General features: G+C 48.9%; 7 protein-coding genes across 7 annotated transcripts; 4 read left to right on the top strand and 3 right to left on the bottom strand.

Moving 5' to 3' along the window:
- Positions 1-14: 14 nt before the first annotated feature.
- On the top strand, positions 15-1,163 carry PHATR_36844 (predicted protein; the record flags this gene model as incomplete). The annotated part of the gene is made up of 1 exon (XM_002185862.1): positions 15-1,163. The coding sequence occupies one exon, from the start codon at positions 15-17 to the stop codon at positions 1,161-1,163; it is 1,149 nt and encodes a 382-aa protein (XP_002185898.1).
- A 560-nt stretch (positions 1,164-1,723) lies between these two features.
- PHATR_36843 (predicted protein) lies at positions 1,724-2,923 on the bottom strand (the record flags this gene model as incomplete). Its single annotated transcript, XM_002185680.1, has 1 exon — positions 1,724-2,923. The coding sequence occupies one exon, from the start codon at positions 2,921-2,923 to the stop codon at positions 1,724-1,726; it is 1,200 nt and encodes a 399-aa protein (XP_002185716.1).
- A 3,341-nt stretch (positions 2,924-6,264) lies between these two features.
- PHATR_36842 (predicted protein) lies at positions 6,265-8,734 on the top strand (the record flags this gene model as incomplete). Its single annotated transcript, XM_002185861.1, has 3 exons — positions 6,265-7,878; positions 7,967-8,110; positions 8,204-8,734. 3 exons carry the CDS (start codon positions 6,265-6,267, stop codon positions 8,732-8,734), a joined length of 2,289 nt encoding a protein of 762 aa, XP_002185897.1.
- A 196-nt stretch (positions 8,735-8,930) lies between these two features.
- Positions 8,931-9,830, bottom strand: PHATR_13538 (predicted protein; the record flags this gene model as incomplete). The annotated part of the gene is made up of 1 exon (XM_002185679.1): positions 8,931-9,830. A coding segment is annotated over one exon (900 nt), but the record flags the coding sequence as incomplete, so codon positions are not given.
- Positions 9,831-12,821: 2,991 nt separating this feature from the next.
- On the top strand, positions 12,822-13,502 carry PHATR_13360 (predicted protein; the record flags this gene model as incomplete). The annotated part of the gene is made up of 1 exon (XM_002185860.1): positions 12,822-13,502. The coding sequence occupies one exon, from the start codon at positions 12,822-12,824 to the stop codon at positions 13,500-13,502; it is 681 nt and encodes a 226-aa protein (XP_002185896.1).
- A 206-nt stretch (positions 13,503-13,708) lies between these two features.
- On the bottom strand, positions 13,709-14,449 carry PHATR_36840 (predicted protein; the record flags this gene model as incomplete). Its single annotated transcript, XM_002185678.1, has 1 exon — positions 13,709-14,449. One exon carries the CDS (start codon positions 14,447-14,449, stop codon positions 13,709-13,711), a length of 741 nt encoding a protein of 246 aa, XP_002185714.1.
- Positions 14,450-14,810: 361 nt separating this feature from the next.
- PHATR_46798 (hypothetical protein containing glutathione peroxidase domain) lies at positions 14,811-16,690 on the top strand. The gene is made up of 4 exons (XM_002185859.1): positions 14,811-15,144; positions 15,188-15,333; positions 15,673-16,173; positions 16,222-16,690. The coding sequence occupies exons 1-4, from the start codon at positions 15,084-15,086 to the stop codon at positions 16,555-16,557; spliced, it is 1,044 nt and encodes a 347-aa protein (XP_002185895.1). The 5' UTR covers positions 14,811-15,083; the 3' UTR covers positions 16,558-16,690.
- Positions 16,691-17,721: the final 1,031 nt, after the last annotated feature.

The raw sequence follows: 17,721 nt of genomic DNA, 5'->3' as shown, positions 1-17,721 counted from the left end.
TCATTTCGGGAGAAATGGCCTGGAATACGCTCATCGGGCAAGCCGATCGCGCCTTCCGTCTCGGTATACAACTCGAAAAGAACGGGCAACCCCGTAAGGCGAGTGCCTCTTTTCACGAAGCCGCCACTCTGTACCAATGCTATTTGGACTCGGAGAGTGAATTTGGACACGTCACGTCGCTTTCTCAGGAAGACAGTCAAGCAATTTTAGCCTACGCCTGTATGCGTCTGGCCTTCCTCAATCTCGACGCCCTTGGCGACCCCAAAGCGGCGGCTCGATTGTACAAGGAAGCCTCCGCAATCGATCCCTTTCCGTCCGCCGAATCTTTCGACGGGATAGGCCAGGCACTGGAGGCTGCATTTGGGGGCCAGCACTTGGAAGACGCCATTGAACAGTACCGCAAAGCGCTCGAACTCGCGCCCGAGCGACAAGAATCGCAATTTCACGTCGCGGTTGCCTCGGACCGCCTACAGCAATCCGACCAATCCGAGGAGATTTTTGAACGATTGCGCCGGGACGAGTCCAAGTGGAGCTGTCTCGTCGACTCGTGGGGATATGTACGGTGGCATACGCGTAAAATCCCGAACGACAGCTTGTACTTGTATCGCGGAACACGGGATATTATGGAAGTCGCCTTGAATGCGGCTCTGCCTTTGATCGAACAAGGTGGGCTTGTTTGCGAATTCGGCGTAGGTAGTGGGCGAAGCTTGCGAATGGCACAAGATATTTTGCCTTTGGACGCTCGAATTCATGGCTTTGATACGTTCACCGGCCTCCCTCAAGCATGGGGGACGGAACCGATCGGGACGTACTCGACCGGGGGAGTCGCACCGAATATGGAAGGGAAGGTGACCTTCCACCGCGGTCTCTTTCGTGATACAATCGGTCCTTTTCTCAAAGAACAGGAGGAAAGCACCTTTTTGGCGTACGCCAACGTAGATTGTCAGCTTTATTCCTCCACGTTGGATATTTTGGAAGGCTTTCACGGTTACATTGTACCGGGCACCATTCTAATTTTCGATGAATATATTTGCCATCCAAGTTGGCGGTATGATGAGTTCCGGGCTTGGCGAGAATGCTGCAAACGGTTTGGATGGAAGTATGAATATCTTGCGTTTAGTCTCAGCACGAAGCAGGCCGTGGTTCGGCTGACGACCGCGTGACGAGCTCAAGGTTTTCGCAATGCGTCGGGTCTGAATTCATGTCTACAATGGACTGTCTTTGTCCATAATTGGTAGTGGAAGTGATGCTGCGGATGCATACGTTGTCACATATACTGACTTATTCGTTCCAATGTTTCGTTAAAGCGCTAGAGCTTCTTATAAATTATAATCGCTTACTTGCAAAAACTCCTACATTTCAAACCGAACTTATTGTCGCCCATCCGCACCCCTGACCGACAGCCCACTGCCAACGCGACGCAAATTCGATGTACGAAATGCGTTGCCCCTATAAGGCAACATACATGTCGAAATGACTTCTTCGTCACCATCTCGATGCAAAGCATCGTAAATCAACTTGATGCCTTCCATAAAATCACTTGTTTCAGCTATGTGACGAGAAGGAATAGCGTCCGGGAGGTCGGAGAGCACGGACGAAAGCGACCTAACCACAACGAAGGACAAACGAGCGCAATCGATAGGTTAGCTTAAGGATGAAGAATCACAAGAAACAAGTTCATGTTTGCGTCGGTATCGATTCCACATTCGTCATTCCACTAGATTCAGGGCGAGACGGGAACGTAGGAGTCCACATCCCACCATTCGTCAAGAGGAGTTATCTCGTCTTTATGCTTGCTGTCTTTACCGTACCTGTTGCTCATATTGGCCACGGTATTCTTCGGACGTACCCCATTGTTGGAAGTGTTGTGATTGGACGATGACGTGTTGGACCGAGAGGAATCGGATCTCATCAACGCTCCAATTCCGCCCATGTCACTGTTGTTGCTCGTGCTACTTTCGCGCAGGATCCCAGGACGGGGCGATGGCGGTGTCCAGGAGAACTCTTGCGCTTCGTACTCATCCTCGAATGGATTGACAAAGTCTGTAGCACACCAATCATCCGTGTTCCCTAGATCTGAAAGGGCTAAGGAATGTGTTCGTTTCATGTTTTTGTGGGGGGCAGGAACGCAATCGAGATCTAGAGGTGGTGGCAGTACCATCGCATCGTTATCTTCGATCTTTGTTGAAGTCAAGGGTGGGGTTTCCTCCGATGGAAGAACAACATTTCCTCCGTACTCCAAGCGCACTTGTTTAGCTTCGCGAGCTGCTTCGGCGTTGGCACGCAATTCATTGACGGCTTGTTCATGCATGCGACTTATGGAATTCGATACGGGTGTTGTTGTTGCTGGCGAAGATGCCGCACTCCTCATCTCCTCAAGGCTGCGTTTGTTGTTTTTTCCCGAACTCTCGGGTTTGGCATCCGCCTTTCTCCGTCTGTCGTAGTTGGACTTTCGTTCATCCAACTCGTCTCGATGCAGTGCTCGAATCTGTGGCGCGCCCTCACGAAGAGCCTGCGATGTCTTCGCCATGACTCGTTCTTCATCGATCTCCACCCACCAGCCTGCACCACCAACTGCCGTCGGGTCTTTTTGCAGAAACCGCCCGGGCGGGGTTTGGTGCTCTACCAGGTCAATAACTTCCTTGGCTACGCGTGCCTTGTCAGCCTTGGAAGGTGCCAGCGTGTAGTCGTTCTTGCGCACTGCCACCCATTCGCGAAACCGTACGTTTCCCACGTGCGAATTTATTCCTCCTCCTCGTCCACTAAGGACATCGTTCGGGTGCGGAACGCGAATGCGCTTCACGGCGGTACCGCCCACGCTCGAGTAGGTCGTGGACATTTTATTGTTGTTGTAGTTGTTGTTCTTACTTTCGTAACCTTGTTGATTACGCTTGCTTCTTTTTTGTGTGGTGTCTGCTGTCATGGTTTGCTTATAATGACTCGACTCGTCTGTGTGTGTGCAAACTTTGGTGATGTTTTATTCTGTGTCAATCGAATAATGAAGTCAGCGCCAATCGCGCAATTCTCGTTTTCGATGCGTTGGTTCGCTTGCACTGACAGTGATCTGTTTTCTCTTCCCGAGGGTTCGTGAGTGTACCCAGAAAACCTTACACGTATTGTGACCAGATTCGGTGTTCGAGGTGAGTTTCTTAGGGTGTCCGCTAGAATTCGATCGAAACCTGTTTTGGAATGCGACATGTTTCGGTCGATTTCGTCAGAATCCCCATCAACCTGAGACAATTCGAATCCAATCCAAAGCTCTCAATTGCATTCGTCATCTGTTGGGAGGCAAATTCAACTTTCCACGTGTTTTCTCGGTTCCCAAAAAGTCAGAAACTCCTGCAGACACGATGACTCTCCACTCTCTGCTGACGTCACTAGGGGCTTCGGTCTCCAGACGTGCCCACACGCGGAACTAATAGAGGACGGACATCCATCGATGCTCCAAGTTTATCAACTTGGATTTTCCAAGAAAGACGGATCTCTCTTACAGTAGTTACGCCAGTTCACAATTCGCTCGCCAGCCGAAGCATTCGGTGGGCTGCCTGGCAGCCTACCTGCGTCTATCTGTCAATCGGAATCGGTGATTGCCACGAAATTCTTTGTCTTCGTCACGACAAGACCGAGCGAGGTTCGTCGGCAGACTTTTTCCAAGATTCTCTCTTCATTGCTCACAGTCAGTGCCGCTCCTCACTGAAGCAGAGTATCCGTTTGCTCGAGCTTTGTCGTGACTCAAACGTGTCTGCTGACCGTAAACCCTTCCACCCCACGACTAGGGATTGCCGCAACTCGGCTTAGACTAGTCGTTGTCTATACGATAGCTTTGACGTGTGATCTTGGCGGCGGAACAGTCCACTAGGCAATTCGGTTTGAGCGTGTGGTTTTTTAAAGTACATTTCGGAACTGAACTTTAATGCAGGCGCCGGATGAAAGAGTAGTGAAGAATGCCATTATTGAAGGCCAAGCGTCCGGCAGTAACCTTGCATACTGCTTGCCCCTATTATTCACAGTCAACGACATGGAGATTCAGCCGAATCCAATGGTGTTTGCTTCTTTTATGCTGCGGGGCGGGCATAACAATAATGCTCACGAGAGCTCACAGACCAAACACCTTTCATGGAAGGAGAGTGAGTCGATCAGGAAAACATTTGTTCCGGACGAACACTCATACTTTCCAGGCCAACATTGGTAACGATGACGAGGAGACTGAGACCATTTCACCGCCGCCGGAATTCGCAATTACGCCGTGCAATCGGATTTGTCGCTACAACGCCAACGTATACGATGGACAAATATGTATCGGATGTTTCCGAGAAGCCTTCGAAATTCAGTGCTGGAATAGCGCGTCACCGGAAGATAAATACTGGATGTGTTTAGACGCGGCCGATCGCGTCGTTGATGGCCTGGACGGTTCCCGGACTCGCGAAGAACTCTTGTCACAGGCTGCCGCTTGGCAACAAAGAATCACCGATGCACCACGTTCCAGCAAGTAGGGTGAACGGTAGAAGAAACACGAGGTAACACAGGCAAGTTCTTCACTCTATGTCACAGGGACGTATAGACCCAATTGGTTATACCATCAATTGAACTCCTCTCCGGTATTGGCAAGCTCCACCAGTTACATTGCTTTGGATGAGGTGTGTATTGTGTAATTGGCCTGACTAGCATGCATAAACTGCTCTGGAGAGGCGACGGCAGAACATGGACTCTACTGGGATTTTCCCCTACCTGGCGGAGATGCCACGTGTGCCGCGCGGTCAATGCCACTTGCCAGGCAAATTAGCTAGTTTTGGATTGGCAATGAAGCTTAATCGTGAAAAAGCGGACGTAAAAGTTAAGCTAGAAACAATTGGTATCGGCCAAAAGAAGGACGTTGATCATGATGTGTTTTCAAAACTGACGAATTCTGGTTTTACCCGATTTGTCGGTTACATTTACTATTAGTCAAAGAGACAGTTCTTAGTTGTAAGACCACTTTCCTAGATTATCATGCGGATCCTCTCGAAGTGTTGGATACTTTTGAGACTGCCGATAGAACAATTGGCTCCTGTTCTCTCTCTTTCCTGGTACCAGTAGCTTGAAAGCAGAGCATCCTACTTTCTCAGGTCTCATTGCATATATGTAATGGGGTTTGTTGATTTACAATTAACGGGCCCTCCCACAGGGACTAGTGCCAGAAGCGAAGCGAACCCTCCAGAAGCCTATCGACCGGTACCCAGTAATGAGTGTATCGGATTGGCTGGGAGGAAACTCGACGTTTGTTTTGCACGTCAACGAAAGAAATCTGATGCCCCCCTCGGTAGGGTTACCGATTTTGAACACTCCCAATGCTTCCGTGACTCTTTTGGGAAGTCAAATACAATGTCGTCAGGTCCGGATTTAAGCGTGGGCAATAGTTATGCGTATTTCAAGATTTCTATGTCACTTCGTGGCAGGAGTAAAATTGTTTCGTTTGGATTTTTCGGGCATGTTCGAGGTATTCGCAATACAACGATCCGAGTTCGTAGCACGTCGAATTACACGGGACGGTGTGGGAGACTCCGGAACCGGTACCACGCGACATTAAGATACCCGCTTGGTTGCTTCCGAAGCAACGAGTTTGGCCTCGAGGGCAACACCGACGGTACGGAGTCGTAGGGAATCTTTGATATTGACAGCATTCGTAACAATAGCAAAACTGCAATCCACGCGAGCAAAACCATCTCCACCGCTTCCTCATCTCACCCTTTCGAGCGAATGAGTAGACGGATTGTCGATTATCAAAGCGGCAGTAGTAGCAGTAGTAGTAGCAACGGGAGGAGTCGAAACCCAGACAGTGTTCCGCACAGCCCGAGCGACTCTTCTTCACTCTACCAGAGACAGCTTCCACAGAAGCAAACTCCCCTCGACACCATTCAATCTTCTTCTCTTCCTGGTTACCGCACACCCGATTCGCACCCTCAAAACTTGTGTTCGCCGTCGATTGCTACTGGAGGAGACAGTACCGCTCACAGTCCCCGTTCCATCGAAAACGTGGACAACATGAGCGGAGACCAGAAAGGTATTGTTAACACTCGCAATAGTAATGATAGCAGCAACGGAGGCAGCGAGAAAGGAGAATGTTCCGCACCAACTTCCCTTCCTCCTTCCCCCGTACCACCAAGATCGGAGCGGCGTCATCGCCGCGCGAACAGCGACGATGTCCCGCGCGAGGTAGGGAGCAGCCGTCAGCAGCAACATTCCTTTCCTCAGTCTCCTCTTCAGTTGCCACCACAGACGCGTTATATGTATCCACCCCAGCAGCACCTACAACCACAGCTGTTGATGCACAACGGGCCGTATGCGAGCGGATTCTACGGACCCCCACCTCCCGGATACGGAAGTCCTTACAATAACGGCCCGGCATCGGGAATGATACCAGGGAATGTTTCTACGCAGCCTGGAAACGCAAACGTCCGTCCTGGTTCGTGGCAAGGCAGCGCTAGTGAGTACGCCGCCGCCGCCCCACGCCATTACTCCTACCAACCGCAACAAGTGCCCCCGCCGCCGCAAGCATACTACCGAGGACCTCTCCCTGCTACAACAAAATCCAATATCATGCCACCGTCCGGACGTAGTCGATCCAACAGCTACAGCGAAGACCCCGTCTCCTCGTACCAGCCGCACTATCAGCAGCTGCACGCCCCGCCACAAGAGACCGCTGGCGAAACGAAACCACTCTTGCAGAAGACCGCCTCCGATCGCTCGCTCACCAAAAGAAAAACCGAAAAAGGAGGAGGACGTCGTCGGCATCGTCACCGGAAGTCACACTCTTCCTCCGCCGCCATGCCTGCTGTTTACGGTGCATTTTGGAACGGGCCCGACGCAGTTGCTAACAACAACGTCAAGTCCGCCACTAACTCTTCGGGGTCGGCTCCGGGAAACTTTTCGCCTCGCGGTGAGCTGATGGGCTTGTGGAACAGTCGCCCCAATCCCAAACCTGACTCGCCCCGAATGGCCACCAACAAGTCTTCTTTCCCGGCTTCCTACCAAGATTTTAACCAGCCAATGTCCCGGTCACCCCAGCATTTGCCCAGTTTACCCGGCGTCATGCCGTCGCCCTTTGCGGAAAGCCGTGGCGAAGCTGTCTTTCTGGCTCAGCGCAAGAGTGGAAAATCTGAATCTTCCCGGAAACGCCACGTGCGCCAACAGAGCGCCCAGCTCTTTGTTGAAGATGTCAAAGGCGTCGAACAGCCTAAGGCCTGCAGGGACGTATTCTTCCTCCTCCTCTTTGTTTTTCATCTGATCTTTGTCTTATTCCTGTATCACACTTACGCGTACGCTGCCTTGCCCGATGTGGACGATGGGGACGTGTTGGAAATAGAACTACAGGCAGAAGACGACGTTGCCACGGACAACGTGACGGTGTATTACAAAAACCTGGTCTATATTTCCTGTCTATGCGGAGCGTTGACTGTGGTTCTGTCAGCCGGTTTGCTGATGGTTGTGACAAATTTTGCGAGGCAGTTTGTGCAAGTATCACTCATCGTCGTCATCACACTCAGCTTTGTTTGGGGTACGGTCGGGATTGGACTGAGCCCAAAGAATGTGGTGCCGATTACTGGAGTCATCGCTTTGGCCCTGAGCGTAGCGTATACCTTTATCGTATGGGATCGCATTCCCTTTGCAGCCGTAAATCTTTTGACAGCATCCTCTGGAGTCCGAGCCTTTCCTTCCATGATTATATTGGCCTTTTGTGTGCAAGCGCTGGCTCTGGCCTACAGCATCTTCTTTGCGATCACGGCCTTTGGCATCTACGACTCCATTAATGACGGACGAATTCATGCTTCGGAACGAATGGCCGTTATTATATACGCTTTAATTGGCGTATCATTCTACTGGACCTACCAAGTGCTGCTGGTAGGTAAACCGAGGTTGCACCCTACACGAATATGTATCTTTCGCATTTTTTTGAATTTATCTCACACAGCGATGTTCGTCGACTTAGAATACCGTCCAAGTGGCGACCTCACGTATTATTGGTAACTGGTGGTATCAACCCGATGGCCAGGCAGTGGTCAAGCATTCAACTTTTGAAACCATCTTTTATTCTATGGGTTCCATTTGCTTCGGCAGTCTCGTTGTCGGCCCAGTCATTTTGATACGGCAGTTGTCAGTACTCTTTCGTCCCAACTCTGATGAAGCGTCTTTGCTGTGTCTGCATGAATGCCTGCACTGTGTTCAGACTTGCATGACCTCGTGTGTTGATTCTCTCACTGAGAGTATCAATCCCTGGGCATTCACTTACATCGGTTTATACGGCTACGGTTTTGTTGATTCTGGTCAGCAAGCCACCAAGCTTTTTCAGAAGCGTGGCTGGACAACGATCGTATCAGACGACCTGATTCCGAATGTTTTGGTGATGACTAGCCTGGTCATTGGAGGCGTCACAGGATGCTTTGGGTATCTTATTTCCGGAATGCATAGTTTGCACGTTTTGTCTATCGACCAGCCGGAAATTGTATCGTTTGCCACAGGCTTTGCAATCGGTCTGGCCATGACGAGTGTTCTCTTGGGTATTATTGGAAGTTCTGTTAACGCTGTCCTGGTCTGTTTTGCATCTAGTCCATTGGACTTTGAAAGGAACCACCCGGAACTAAGCCATGAAATGCGATCGGCCTGGCGTGAAGTGTGGCCCGGAGCGCTGGATATGGTGGACTTGCGCATCAATCTAGGCATGTTGAGCTCTTCCGGCGCGCACGTCCCAGCCGTGTAGCTTTCCGATGGACAGAATGCATCAGCAAAAAATGTATGCCCATTATCAAATTTTTATTCGTTCGCTTCACGAATTAGCCATCGAGAAAGGTTCAGCTGATGTTAAGTCAATGATTGGACGAAGTGATGATGAAAGGAACAAAAATCTACGCATCTAGCGTTCTTAGAATAACTGTGTTTCGGGTGAACTGATTTTTCTAATCTACAACAGTAAATTCACTGAGCCAGCTGCGCACCACCTCGTATGTGAGAAACATAAACGCCGAGTTCGGCACTACCTTCAGCAGATGTACGCCCATACCACTGTACAATCCTTTCATTCCTTCTTCTTGACTGATGACTGCCAGCGACTGCCACATACTCTTATATTTGTAGATTCCTCCACGAGCTTGCTCACGCATTCGCGTGCGTGCTACTTCATGGGGGTAGGTGGCAATGGAAGCACACATTTTTGCCGCGGCAGCTGACCAAAAGTAAGTCATCTTAGGAAGTTCCTCGGTTGCTGGCAGTCCACACTCAGCCCGCTGGGCGTTAAGACGACCTAAAAGTCTCGTTTTGAACTGCTCATACAGGATGAACTGCACCGCGCCTTCCGCGCAACCCCAATACGAGGCCTGGATTCCCTTATAGAAGCCTTTCAACCCGTCTTCTCTCCAAATGGTCGAGATTGCGTCGCCGTAGCCATTATACGCTCGTTGACCTGCGGTCGTGTCTGCCAAGAGCTGCATTCGCGTACGAACCATCCAAATTGGATTTGTCAACGTATTGCTTGTAATACCTGCCATGAAGCCCGCCAACATCGCATTCGGTGGTGATCCTTCAGGAAGATACGGACCGAGGCGTTTCTTAATTTGTTGATAGGAATAGAAGTAGGCTGATCTGGAAGGTATTATGCCCACTAAGGTCGGAGGTAAGCCGCGGAAAAAGCCTGAAACACCATCCTGCTCCATGATGCGTTTTGCGATGGCAACGGGATGTCCCCGACCAGCAACCATGTCTCCCGCCGCCGTGCTTGAAGATTGAAGCTGCGTTTTGATGACTTCAAGAGGATTCGTCAAACACGAAGCTATCGTTCCAGCTAAACCACCCGAAAGTAAGCTATATATGAAAAGTAGGAAGATGTCAGAGGTGCTAGACTGAAAAGTTCCTGAGACGCCGTTTCAAGACAAACACATACTTGAATGCTTCCATCTGTCGGGCCGACATGCTTTTCACCGCGACCGAGGCTCCACCCCGCTTTACGAACCGATCTGGCGCTGAATAATCGTGAGCCGATTCCGAGATCCGCCTTTGGTTTCTTGAAGCCACAGACCATTTGTCGACGCGTTGGCCAACGTGAAGCGCACACGTTGACACCGATATAGAGGAACCATCGGCCACAAACCACATTGCAGAGACTACGATCCATAACAGCGAACAACGTAGCGAAGCTGCTCTCGTCGGTCGTCCATGTTGCATGATGGTGTAGATTATGTCGTTTTCAGTAAGTCGATCGTCGATTGACCAATAGACCAATCGATTTAAACGTTCTGATTGTGAAGGTCGACAAGAACTGTCGAAGAAATTTCAAAGGAAAGATGATGGATGGCTTACAGTAAGAGCGTCGCTAGTATGGTAGCCAAGACGTCAACAGAAAATATTACAAAATTGCCAGTAGAATCCGATTCATTGCCTACCTTTGTCAGAAAGACATCCTACCTTACAGAGGACAGACGAACCGTTTCTGCTTACAGCTACTAACAGTAAAACGGAAGTAACAAATTTGAGGCGTATAAACAGTGTATTTATTCACCTGTCGCCTGGCTGTGATAAATATTATCTGACATCCATGTTAGCTACTACTATAACTTGTTCAAACTTGCAACAGAATGGACCATAGTGAAAGAGGCTCCTTCACAACTTAATTTTAAGCTATTCCATAGACCGGATCGTTTGCTAGATCAGTTTCAACTATCTCGTATGATGGAAGGTTCCTCGATTCGTAGAGCTTGGACAAACGTCGTGCGCAATCAGAAGACAGATGCCGAAGGTATACAATTTTCCCTTGCTGACCGTATTGATCAGCAAGGCTTTGAATTGCGTCCAGAGCTGAGTGATCCATGACACGGCAGTTGGAAAAGTCAAGAACAATTTTTTCAGGATCCGCTTTGGAGTCAAACAGTCCACTAAATTCTGTAGTGGAACCAAAAAAGAGAGGGCCATTCAGACGGTAGAGTTTTCGATCGTATACCATCGCCGACGAAGCTGACAAGTTAGTTGACTGTTTCCATGCGAAACCCAGAGCGCTCGCAATGGTCCCTGCGACAACGGCTTGCGCCAAGTCGCGTTGAACTGTTATGACTGAGACCAATGCAATCACTGCTGCATCCAGTTTTGGAATCTTATTTATGATTCGAAGGGACGACCACGAGAACGTCGACTGGCACACCAACAACATTACACCGACCAAACTTGCCATAGGTACCGCTCCTAGCAATGGAGCCGCCACAACGATTCCTGCAGCCAGAAAAAGCGCCATACTCATACCCGACCACCTTGACGCCCCGCCGCCTGACTGTACGTTGATTATACTTTGTCCGAGTAAGGCGCAACCACCAATTCCTCCAAACAGACCCGACACCATATTGCCGGCTCCCTGCCCTAGCATCTCTCGCCGCGTCGATCCTCGTTTGCCATCATCCATCATACCATCCAGCAATTGCATGGTCAATAGACTTTCTATAGACCCAACTGCTGCCATGGTTATGGCGAAGGGGAGGATCGTTTTACTCGTTTCCCAGCTAAGCACGATGCTTGGGATACCAAATGCAGGTATCACATTCCAACCTCCAACAAAAGTGGACGCCCCGGCCACATCAGTCAGTTTTGTCACGGGCAACTTGAAGACAGCTGTCAGTAAGGTTGCAAAAGCGACGGCTCCAAGAGTTGGAGGCAAAACTTTTGTTGCCTTTGGTAACATCTTGACAAGAGCCATAGTTAATGCTGTAAGTCCGTAAGTTGCTAAACCGGTCTTTGATGATAGTGACAATCCTTTGAAATGTACTAACTGGGACTTTGTCATGAGAACCGCTAGTCCATTGACGAAGCCCAACATTACTGGATGCGGAACCAGCCGAATGAATTTTCCTAGTCCTAAGATACCCCCAGCTATTTGGAACAGCCCGGCTAGAATTGCGCACGCCGAAAGGTAGGCCGGGCCTTTCATTGCACACAACGAAGCCACGACGACGGAACAAGCCCCTGAAGCGCTAGAGCAGATCCCTGCACGTCCACCCAAGGCCGCCGCAACCAACCCTAGCGTGACAGTCGTCCAGAGTCCGACCAAGGGATTCACCCCCGCAACAAAAGAAAACGCCACGGCTTCCGGTACCATGGCCAAAGCGACGGCTAATCCGGCGGCGCTCGATGCGACGAATGTGTCAGCGCGATCATCGGTCTTTCGCCAGAGAAGTTTGGCATTTTCGACAACTGATTCTATCGTGGACGGGGGTGGCTGAGATGAGTCGTCCGAACTTGGGATAGCCAGTTCGGGCTGATCCTTGTTTTTGTTGCTGTCGTATGGCAATGCGGTTGGGGAAATAGGAGAACGCACTACGAATTTAGAGTGGGACGGATTGAAACAAGCGACACCTTTTGTCAAACATACGAGAAATAGAAAAGCGGTGGAGTAGAACTGCATAGTGGTTGCTCGTTTTTGTGTGAACCAGCTTGTCGACCAAAAGAGAAAGCGATCGAAGTCAATAGGAAGGTTCAGGATCTAAGCTGATCGTCTGCCGATACAAATGTAACATAAATTCTTTCCTTCTTCGGATGTGAAGATACCCAATTTTAGATATTGGGACAATTTCTGTTGGGACAAATAGGTAGTCCGTGAGCTCGCATATGGAATTTGGAATGCTCACATTGTCGCGTTGCAAACCTTGCAAGCTACCGCGGTTTTGCGTTGGAGCGAAAGGCAACAGCCGAACGGGAGAATATACTGAAAACATTTGTAATTGATTGACTGTGGCAAAACACCAAAGGGTACGCCACGGATATCCGAGACTGACACTAACCCCAAGCTCTTCATTGCGCGATCCTAAAGCAACATGGCCTCCGCAATTCTTCAACCGAATAATACATTATATGTGAAGAATTTGGATTGGAAGGTCAAGAAGAATCTGCTGAAACGAGCCTTATACGCGCTGTTTACGAGATACGGAAAAGTGTTGGAAGTAGTTGCCCTCCGTAAAGACGGCCTTCGTGGACAAGCGTTCGTAATTTTCGAAGATGTTCAAGCCGCAACTGCAGCCTTGCAAGCTTTGCAGGGTTTTCCATTTTTCGGAAAAGATGTTGCGCTCGAGTACGCTCGGGAAACATCCGATCGCATCGCCAAGCGTGATGGATCTTATGTTCCCAAGGCTAGAAGAATAAAGAAAGCATTGGATCAAAACGAAACTGATAGCTCCGAAGCAAACAAGCAAGACAATCATCAGGCCAAAGAAGAGTCTGCCGTGGCGCCTCCGGAAGGAGATATGCCGTCTCCGCAAGACACAGCTCCGCCTTCCAAATATCTTTTGGCACAGAATTTGCCAAGCGATTGCAACGAGATGATGTTGGGAATGCTGTTCCGACAGTACTCGGGATATAAGGAAGTTCGTATGCCGCGGCCTGGCCTCGCTTTTATAGAATTTGAAGACGAGCCGCATGCCACGCTGGCACGCAATGCATTGAACGGATTTAAACTGACAACAAGTGAAAGCTTGCAGCTAGGGTACGGAAAAGAGTAACAAATAAAGGTCCCATCTAGTCTTTGCAACAGCGTCTGTGTCTAAAGACGCACTTTCGTATCCTTTTCTAGACACTTCCCCTCTTAATCCGATGAATCCATGAGTATGTGTACGTTAGACAGTGCAAACTCGAACAATCAGTTCACCATTGTTTGGCTGACCATACGTCCCCTTCTCCCTTATGATCTAAAAGAAACCAAGAACTACTAGAGAGCTCGGTGCAGGTATCCCATAAACGTGTTCAGCCCAAGTTTTTCCAGAGTGTCTTGACTGCGGGCTGTCACCCAGGACCCTTGCGCCTTCAACTCCCTCTTGAGTGTCGTGTACTGCAAGTCATCCATCACCGGATCACCACGGCGAGACGATGCAACGGCCATGACAAAAATTGTCTCCTTGGCCTTCATATTTACCACCACCGATCCCTCCCCAGTTAGATTATCCCTGAGCGTTTCGTAGTCGCTGTTGTTCAAAAGCGGCGTACCCGCACGATAATATGTGTGTAACGCATCAAAGTAAATGAGTTCTTTCACCACCAGACTTCCAGCAGCCTTCCAGTAAGAGTTGTTTACAATAGCCTTAACAAAATCGTCTTCTTCAATCGTATCGTCCGAGTTCTTTGGGTTCGCCATAATGGTCGCCAAGGTTTTCGATACTTCCGTGTTCAGTTCCGCAGGTGTCACCGGAGGCAGCAGACTTCGCAAAATTTGACCAGCGCCTTCATTAGTACAAGCCAACTTCCCATGCGATTGAGCCATACTTTTGTATTTTGCACGTACGTAGTTCTCGGCAATTGGAACCATTTCGTTTTCGTCGACAAACAGCTCCGCTTCGACCGAAGAACTGCTTTTTACGGCAGTTTTCGAAAGAAAGGAGCTCGTCCTAGGATAGAACATTGTCCATGCCTGGGACATCTGGAAAAAGAGGAAGGATAGCCACAGACAATTCATCGTCGATGATCAAATTTCAAATAGTGAGGAAGGTGATGCGCCTGCACAATGTAAGAATAATTTCGTGTGCATGTGACAGACATGTTGTCATCGTGATGTGGTTGGTACCCTTTTCTGTCACTTCCCGTATATACAGGTGGACTATATACCTACCTTACTTGCAGAACTTCGAAACGATGGACAACGAAGACAGTGCGACATGACGCCATCTGTTTGAATTTCGCTAAAGTCCGGGTTCTAGAATTTTCTCTGACGTAATGTCCTGGTAGCTGCCTTTCTCGGCCGGTGCTCCCTACGAAAAAACAGGAACTGTGGGTTGGTGCCATAATGAGCGAGGATCTTCCTACATTGACTGCGAAGTGAAATTTGTTCCAGCAGCCTTTTTGTTTGTTGCTGTTGCGAGGTCAAGGTAGTATCTTGCTTTGTTTGAAGTCATGCTTCGCTTGGTCAGCATGACAAGTGTTCTTCTTGTCTTGCTGCTCGTCGGTGCAGTCAACGCGATTTATCCGGATGATCATTGGAAATACTCAACAGAAATTAAGGATTCTGATACGTTCAATGCGGTCGTTGAAGAGTCGATCGCTGAAGACCAAACGCTTTTTGTTCGTTGGATCGCTTCTCCAAATTGAGGGTGATGACAAAAGCAAAGCCCTTCGTGGAACCAAGTCACGAAGGCATTTGCGGGGAACACGAATGTTCGTTTTGCAGACATTAACCTTAAAGAAACGCCTATTAGAGGCGAGCCCTACAATCCCGGTGCGGGTGGCTGGCCAACTATTCGATACTTTAATGCCGAAACTGGTAAGAGCGGCAAGCCCTACACTCAGAAGACGAAAAAGGCGATGTGCCAAGAACTGGGCGAGATGGATTACATGATTGCTTATGTTGAAGAAGCAGGAAGTACATTGCTGGACTCGAACATGCAAGCAATAGAGCTGTAAAAAGGTTTTCAACTGTGGTGACTAGTTTCTGAAACGGAAAGAGGTGAATGACATGGCGAATAGTTCCAGATATGGACAGTTGTCGTCGAAAAATGAGCCTACATGCATTTCCATGTTTTGACAGTAAGCGTTCCCCGCCTGCCTCAAAACGAATGCATTGAGCTTGTCCTCTATCACTACAGTTACTAAATCCGATTCAACAAAGTTGTCTTATCCCTTTATTTCATTCGTGTTAGCTTTTGTCGTCGTTTGTTTTGATCATGGTTTGACGGTGAAAAACAGCCGAACCCCACCCTAGATGAAGTTGGTTGCGAGCCGAGGCGGAATTGCAGCCAGAACAGGGTCGAATTGGATCGGGAAAATACCTTTGCAAATAGAAGCCAAGTCAACCACGCTCCTTCGAAAGACAAGATCATAGACATGCTTTTATGGATACCAAAGGCCCCAAAGAGCTGCGATGACGATGAAAAGGCGGCAAAGCTGCAGCGACAGGCGCGAGCTCGTGCGCAAAAAACCATCAATTTTCTCGGATTATTATGCGTACTATTTTTCCTTGCCATAACTCAACTAGACGATCGCGCTGCGCGGACACCAGACTCTGGTCTCCGATCCCGAACATCTGATGCAGCGCGTATTGAGCTTCTGGAGAATGTGGAGCGGGACGAATTCTTGGGGAAAAAATCGCCATCGCTTCCAGACGATTCAATATACAATCTCGAATACCCGGATTCTTTGGGTGAGACGATATCTTTGAAGCGGTTTGCTGGCCAAATAACACTCGTTGTGAACACAGCAAGCAAGTGAGGCAAAACTAAACTGGAGTACCATCAGCTGGCGGTGCTTCACGAAGATTTGCAGGCGAAGGGATTTTCTGTACTGGCATTTCCATCGAACGATTTTCACCAAGAGCTCGAAACGAACGAAGAGATTCACAGGTTTTGGCAACAAGAATTTCCGGAAGCGACCTTTCCTGTTTTCGCCGAAAGTTCACTGCGTGATAACCCGATTTATCAGTGTCTTCGGAACCAGCTTCCAGGCAAAGAGGTGCGGCAAAATTTTTTTAAGTACCTTGTTGGGCGAGATGGATTAGCTATCGACCTCTTCACCAAAATGCAAGATCCAGAGACACTCCGGTCTTCAATAGAAGAGCTTCTCGCGGCTTTGTAACATCTTCCTTAAAGCGAAATGAGAGGAAAGTCTACACAGAATGATGGCTTTGGCGCTGCCAAAACCCAGCCCATAGCTTGAAAATGTGTAAAGGACAATCTTTACTGCTCCCGTACACAATCGAAGTTCTAAGGTACGATGAAGTAGACTATTGGTGGCTTAGCCGTCCCTTTTCCATATATTAAGTATACCTGTTGCGTAAATTGATGTTTTGGTTTCGTAATGCTGTGTTCTCTACAGTATGGGCGAGCCCTGCAGAAGTTAGGGCTTTAGCATCTTTCCCAAACGACGAGATTGCGTCGGGAAATTCACAGCCAGCGGAAGCAAAACCAAGAATGACGTTCTTAACAGTTGGTAAGCAGCACCTTCTGACAATGAATGCTTTCCAACAAACATCGAAACATTAATCTACATTTAAAGTGAATCCATAGAATGTGAAACCATGATAGGATCGCTATTCGCTTTGCTTATAATCCCCAGCTGTATGACAAGTGCCTACCAGTCCACTGGACTGATAGGCTCACATCACTCACAGTCAGCGTCGCTTCCGGTGTGGCGGAGAGGCACGTACAAAAACAACCACAGCGATGAAACACTAGAAACAGCTTTGAGCAATCAGATGGGAGGGTTTTTGTACAGGACTTCCGTCTTCGATAAGGATGAATTAAACACGATCACAAGCGAACTAAGCGCATGTGCAAAAAGACTAGTCCCCGAAACGGCGTCATCAATTGCCCATCATCGCATGGGTACCGCATTGCCCAAAACCAGTCCAACTGTTCAAATTCTTCGCGACGGAAGTCTGAGTCGCTTGGTGAAGCGGGTTGTGGGAAGAGACTACAAGCTATGTGAGGAGCTTCCGATAGAAGTTCGAACCTATGAAAAGGTTGGAGCCTCTATGGCTTGGCATGTTGACGATGTATTATACGACTCACCACAAGTCGAAGTTATTTGGACCTTGGAAAATACGTCCAACTGCAGGACCATGTGGAAGCAAGATGGCAACGTCAGAGCAGTTGAAACAGATCCCAATGCGGTAGTTCTACTGAGAGCGGGAGGCCCTTTACACTGTGTTACAAGTTTGAAGTGGGGTCGCAGAGTAATTCTCAAATGTGCCTATGCTTCAAAGGAAGCAACTTTTTCGAAAGGCTTACACACAAATCA

The sequence above is a fragment of the Phaeodactylum tricornutum genome, chromosome 11 (assembly GCF_000150955.2).
Source record: "Phaeodactylum tricornutum CCAP 1055/1 chromosome 11, complete sequence".
Lineage (NCBI taxonomy): Eukaryota > Bacillariophyta > Bacillariophyceae > Surirellales > Neidiaceae > Phaeodactylum > Phaeodactylum tricornutum.
This window is presented reverse-complemented; position numbering and strand designations above follow the sequence as displayed.

Excerpts from the sequence above, each read along its gene's own strand:
- PHATR_46798 (XM_002185859.1), top strand. The coding sequence starts at position 15,084 with ATGACAAAAGCAAAGCCCTTCGTGGAACCAAGTCACGAAGGCATTTGC. Across the intron at positions 15,334-15,672 it reads TGGATTACATGATTGCTTAT|CCGAACCCCACCCTAGATGA; the intron begins GTTGAAGAAGCA and ends GGTGAAAAACAG. Across the intron at positions 16,174-16,221 it reads CTGGCCAAATAACACTCGTT|CTGGCGGTGCTTCACGAAGA; the intron begins GTGAACACAGCA and ends GAGTACCATCAG.